This window comes from Centroberyx gerrardi, chromosome 16, assembly GCF_048128805.1.
Source record: "Centroberyx gerrardi isolate f3 chromosome 16, fCenGer3.hap1.cur.20231027, whole genome shotgun sequence".
Lineage (NCBI taxonomy): Eukaryota > Metazoa > Chordata > Actinopteri > Beryciformes > Berycidae > Centroberyx > Centroberyx gerrardi.
The window spans coordinates 11,497,949-11,504,458 of NC_136012.1; the positions used below are offsets into that span (position 1 = coordinate 11,497,949).

General features: G+C 45.2%; 1 protein-coding gene across 1 annotated transcript; it reads right to left on the reverse strand.

Moving 5' to 3' along the window:
* LOC139918928 (neuronal acetylcholine receptor subunit alpha-9-II) lies at window positions 1–5,809 on the reverse strand. The gene is made up of 6 exons (XM_071908469.2): window positions 5,770–5,809; window positions 4,594–4,739; window positions 2,857–3,011; window positions 2,305–2,485; window positions 991–1,342; window positions 1–785 (listed from the first exon to the last, which is right to left on the reverse strand). Exons 1-6 carry the CDS (start codon window positions 5,807–5,809, stop codon window positions 1–3), a joined length of 1,659 nt encoding a protein of 552 aa, XP_071764570.2.
* Between the last annotated feature and the right edge of the window lie 701 nt (window positions 5,810–6,510).

Consider the following 6,510-nt stretch of genomic DNA (forward strand, 5'->3'; position numbering starts at 1 on the left):
TCACGGCGCCTTGCCGATGATGAGGATGCTCATGAGGAAGACCATGATGAAGAAGATCCACATGAAGAACCTGTCCATCACCTTGGCGACCTTCTTCCACTCCGCCCCCTTGGCGCACGTGGCCCTCTGCTCGCGGAAGCAGTTGGCGATGTACTCGACGTTCCGCACCAGCTTGGCGTCCACACCGGGGATCCCGCTGCCGTGGCTGCAGAACACGCAGGGGCCGAAGGTCACGGTGGGGCCCGGGGCCGGAGGCTTCCGGTCTTCGGGGCAGCAGGGGGGCTTTTGGTCTTCGGGGCAGCAGGGCAACTTTTGGTCTTCTTTGCAGCAGTCCCCCGCGAGGACGTTCCCGTTAGATCCCTCGTACTTTCCGGGCGCGAAGCCGGAGACGTGGTTCCGCTCCTCCCTGGTGATGTGGTGCTGGGCCTTCACTCTGGGGTGGTGCTGGGGCTTGGGGGTCTGGGGCCGGGGGTATTTGTGGCGTTGCTGCTCCCCCCGGCCGCCGTGGCTCCCTGGTTTACCGTTAGCCTGGACGTGGGGGCTGAGGTGCTGGTGATGGAAGTCGTCCTGGGGGGAGTGGGAAGAGGAGGAGGAGGAGGAGGAGGAGGCACAGTTCTCGCCCACCTCGTAAACAAAGAAAATCTTGGACATGTAGTCGATGATGAGGACTTTGGCCCAGTGGGGGACTGGCTTGGCCTCGGCGCCGCAGAAGTGGATGTTCATGATGAAGATGGTGAGAGCCGTGGAGGCGGTGATCATGGTCATAGTGGCAATATAGTACTTTCCTGTGTGAGAGACAGGACAAACAGACAGACAGGGAAGACTTTACTGCGTGGACTCTCAAAACTTGCACGTGAAATTACCACCAGCACCTTTAGTGTTGCCTAATTCTTCTGGTCATACAGCATCAGCAATACTGAGCTACAGAGATTTCATCCACATTATTCAAATTCAGCACTATCCTAAACATTGAAAGTGACAGACACTTACCTATAAGCGGCACACTCTCCGAGGGCGGCATGCTCTCAGCCACCATCAGCTGGAACACAGTGAGAGCCAGCAGCACCGTCACCCCCAGCGAAACCTTCTCCCCGGAGTCGGCAGGCAGGTAGAAGCCCAGGGGAGCCAAGAAGGAGATGAGGAAGCAGGGCAGGAGCAGGTTGAAGATGTAGAAGGAGGAGCGGCGCTGCAGCAGCACGGTGTAGGTGATGTCCGGGTAAGGGTCCGAGCAGCAGCCGTACATGATGACATTCTTGGTGGCCGGCATGCCGTGGCACTCCCACTCCACGTTCTCCACAAAGTCGGACAGGTCACCGCTGTCCATGGCCATGGTGATGTCTACCTGCAGTTGGAGCAGAAGAAGAAATGAGCAGCCAAAGAATAGATACACAACCAGCTCCAGCCATTGATATGTCCTGGTAAAACACAGTTGAACTGTTTTAGTGTGACTTAGTGTGTTAAGTTTTGATTTGTGTTTATTGTTTGTTTGTCTTCTGGTGATTTATGTCATGTTTTTTGTTAAATAATAAAAAAAAATTTAAAAAAAACATAGTTGAACTGGAACACATTCAATGAGTCAAGTGCTGTTGTCAGAATTGAAAGGCTATTTTGATTATGCCTATTTATTGAAAACTACATTCCTCAAAATATTACATAAAAATCAAACAGTATTGATGGTAATGACTGCAGTAATAGTTAAAGGATTACTAAGCTCTTGAGCTTTATTGTGTTATCCTGACCCTTTTCTTTGAATTCATGTATATCTTCTGTCTGAAGAACTGCATTTGTTAACAGAAGATTTTGTCAAATAAATTCAATCAACCAGTCAATCAACTAAATATCTACTATGAAATCTGGACTCATGCACGCAGATGCACGTATACACAGAGAGCATATCTGCATTTTTAATGGGGGAATGACACAGTACTTACACTGTATCTAAAGCCAATGGACAGCCGAGCCAGACGTGAGCCAGACCTGGGTCTTGTATCAGTTAATTGAGTCAACTATGTGTTTGTTATCACAATCCAAACTGGTTGGTTCATCTCGGTTTCCTACAGCTGCAAGCAGTGATGTAGTGGTACATGAACAGCTGGGTAAACTATAACCAGTCATGGATCATCATAAGGCAAACAGCTACCAATATAAACAAAAATCAATTATATTTTTAGAAAAACATTAGTTTATCTAAAAATAGTTTTTGTCTAAAAAGGTGGGTAAACTGAGTTAAGGTGGGTTTACCCTCCACTACATCTCTGGTTATAAATGTGTGTGTGTGTGCACGTGTTTCTCTATACTCCATACCTGGTTACCATTGTAGGTCCAGGAGCCGAAGGTCAGGTTACACTCCTGGCTGTCGAAGGGGAAGTAGGAGACGTCCACCACACAGGAGCTCTTGGTGATGGCGGGGGCGTCCCAGGTTAGCTCTCCGTTGTAGCGCAGCACCACGTTGGTGTCCATCGGCCCTGAGAAGTCATCATCAGCCCTGGAGGGGGGGAGACAGTAGAAATAGCTCCCTTCTCCTTTTAATTGCATTTTTGACCCCTGTGCGCCTTGCCCTTTGCTTTTATACTTATGAGGATCAAATGTCCTCACAGCGATAGAAAGATGAGGGAAAAATGACCAAAGTGAGGAGATTTTGCTGATCCTCACTCCTTTAAGGGACCATTTTAGGTTTAGGATTTGGGTTTAGGGTAGAGGCTAGAATTAGGATTAGGTTTAAACTGGAGTTAGGGTTGAGGTTAGGCATGTAGTGGAGAGGGTTCAGGTTAGGGTAAGGGGTTAGGATATGAAAGTGGCCAACGTAGGTCCAATTATATTAATACAAGTGTGTGTGTGTGTGACGTACGGGCGTACTTGTTATAGAGGACGAGGTCGGGCCTCCACACCAGGCTGCTGGGGATGCGGATGACCTCCAGTCCATCGTAGTCCTCTTTATTCCACTTCAGGTAAGTATCGTGCCACGTCTGCCTGATCCACAGGTAGGCGATCAGCACCTGGTTCCTCTCGTCCTACACACAAACACGCAGACGCAATCACATACACACCAATGGAAACAGACTGAGAAGAGATACATTCGCAAAGATTAGCCGGAGATCCTCTTCATCCCCTTCCCATTGCTCTATTGCTCATTAACTCTCTGCGAGCGTTACGCAGGCAGATAAGCCTCAGATTATCTATCAGAAGAGCTGAAATCCAGACCCGGCTGTCAATATCAGGTGGATGAGGAGAGTGGTTGGCTGTGGGGGGTGAGGGTGGGGGAGGAGGGGTGGCTTGTATCGCTGCCAGAGCCTGACGCAAGGCTTCACCAACGCACTGGACCAAGGAGAGCATAACCTCTTTGGGTAACGGGACACTCACACACACAGACACAAGTAATGAGTCTGTCTGCATCTCTGAGTTGACATCAACACACACAACACCGCAGAGAAATGACATTCAGCTGTCGTATCTCTCCAGCCACACTGATGCACAGACGTACGCACACACACAAAAACAAAAACACAAGCGCTAATAAATTGAGGGCTGACACAGTGCTGAACCTGAACGGAAACCGGAGCTGGCTGAGTAACAGTAGGCCTGGTCTGTACAGTAGGAGGTCCGACTGTCATTCATACACATCAGCAGCTACAAACCCATCTTTTAGTCTCTGCTGCGGGGAAATTTGGCCAATACTGACCACGAAAATTCAGCACAAATTGTTCAGTAAAAGTTCAGTAAAAATAACTAGGGTCACAGTCTATTATTATCTACAATACTCTATCTAAATGAACTCTGTAAAATTCTGTTACAGTTTAGGCATTTTGCAGATGCTCTTATCCAAAGCGACTTACGATTATTGCAGCAGTAAAATAAGTCAACATTCCTCAAGCATCAACAGGGTAAGTAGCCACATAATTCCATGAAATGCCATGAAAACCAAAAGTGCCACAACATTAAACAAGAGTAAAGTAAAAAGATCACTATCACTCCTATCAGCAGTTGTGTTAAGTCAATAAGCAAGTATAATAATTAACTAAGTATGCAAGTATAATATGTATGTACGTATAATAATTTAATAATATAACAACAACAACAGCTAAGTGATCAAATTCCTGAGTCTTACAACAAGGCAGGTCTACTATCAGGTATTATACAGCAGGATTACAGTGTTGCTAATAGTTTTTACTCAGCTTCATTATAAAAAAAATGCAGTTACTAGTTACTTTAATGTTTAACTTTTTTTTTTCATACAAAATGTCTTTTCTCAGACGTAAAACAAGGCAACAACAGGAGACAATTTTACAGTATTTTATTTTATTCTATCCTTTTTTATTGTCGTTGCTCTTTGTGTTGTTTTTATATTTTTACACTTACTGTGAACACCTCAAATGTGTTACACTGCAACCCAAATTTCCCTATGGGGGAATATAATAAAGTTGCTATTCTAATCAGGACCACCAATCCCTGCTTCAAATATGGAAAGCTTCCTAGCACTGAAATACAAGGGTATTTTACTTTGAAAATAGACCTGAGTACATAATATGAAATAATTTAGCACTGCTACAGTTTCGATTCGCGGATCTTATCAAGTCTCCTGGGCGAGCTACCCACCATGTCTTTGATCTGGGAGAGGGTGATCTGCAGGGTGACGTTCAGGGCCTTGTCCGTGTCCTCCACCGGCCGCAGGGCGCTGGAGTAGTTCTCCATCAGATCATTCAGGAGCTTCTGGGCGTAGCGACCCTGGGCCGAGTGTGCCACTGCAGGGAGAAACGAGACGTAATCAGTCATTCTCAAGCTTGTTAAAGAACAACACACGTGCTTTTTGAAGGGGTTTTTACACCATTGTTGCCTTAATAGGAGATCTGCATGTTTTTTGTCTCCCACTCGAGGCTTCCCGTGTAGGTGACCTCTGTTGTGGTCGTAACACGTTAGTCAGATTTTACTTTACCAGTTTGTACTTGGGGGTTTTGAGCAATATTTCCCCCGACGTTGATCTAATTTCAGCCTTTCTTGCAGACTCTGATAGGACTCTTCAACGGGTCTAGTTGGGAGTTTCGGGTGTAGTTTGGATGCTGCTTCACATGACTCCACGGTGGGATACGTGGTTATAAGTGGCATTCAAGTACAACTCCGAGGTTTAGAAGAAAAATAGAGAAAATCGTTGAAGTGCTCCCTCTGCGCTTAATATAGATGGCATTGATATATGTATATTGATTATATATGCGGTTATGAAATAGGCTATTAATGGCATCCATTTTTAGGCCACGTGTTCTACATGGTGGTTGACTATTTTCATTATTTTGAGTTCATCCCACACCCGTAAATCCTATTGAGAGAAAGATCGACAAATTTAGAACAATTCTGAACGGAATCTACGGGGCCAATTTTAAACCACTGAATGGATCCTTAAGAATTTCTTTTAAGTTAGATTTTTGTATTATGAGTTTTTATATATGCACACAAATGTTTATAATCTGCTTTTCACTTTCCCGAGATACACAACTTTGGATCTCAGACAAAAAAAAACAATAACAAATTCTTGTTTAGAGAAATTCTTTCGTAGCACATGTGAATACGGACAGGCAAAGGTTTGTGCGTAATTACGCACACAAGCAATGTATTCAATACCTATGAAATTATTTGATAAGGATATAATTTCTTCTTTTAACCAATATACACGAGAAAGGCTCTAGTTACAAGTTACAACCAGTACAATCAGTTCAACCAACTTATAAACGTACAGGAAAGTTTCATTTTTACGCACGCGTTTCTGCGCGCTTGGCTCACCTTCAAGCAGCAGCATCGCCAGACAGATTGTTGGGACCATCTTCTTGCGCATTTTCGAACTAGAAAATATGCTCAGTAGCAGACGGACGGACACACAGACGCGGGTGAAAACATTACCTCCTTGGCGGAGGTAACAACTCCAAGGAGAAACAAGAGGTGATTGCAACAAACATAAATGAACGGCCCTTGGTTTCATTCGCATTAGGTCTACATGACGCCCGTTCAACCCCAATTGAACTCAGTTGCTGATACCGGGGCGCCGTTTCCGTTCGTCCTCCTCGCGTTCAGGCCGGCGCTTACTGCTTGGCAGGGGAGGCAGCATGTCTGCTGACTGAGACACGGAATAAAACCCCGGCTATCACATGGCACCAGCAGACCGAGAGAAACAAGATGCCCCCGAATCATCGCCTCACCACACACTGGGCTATTCACCTGTCAATCAAACGCCTGCACCCAGGTGGGCTGCAGCTGCTCCTGCAACAGATCGCTAATATGAAGGGAGATCTGGAGAAGAGATGGGAATTTCAGGGGGTATTCAATCAATCAACCAATCAATCAGTCAATCAATCAATCAATCATAATGGCTTCACTCAAATATTACGCTTTGTTTGGGTGGGTTTTAGAAATCTGAAATAAAAATTCAGGTTTAAATGAATCACCCCGTTCAAGAAAGAACTATGTTAATCCTGTCATACATTTTAAAAAGCTCTATACAAATATTACAGCAAAATTCTTAAGTCC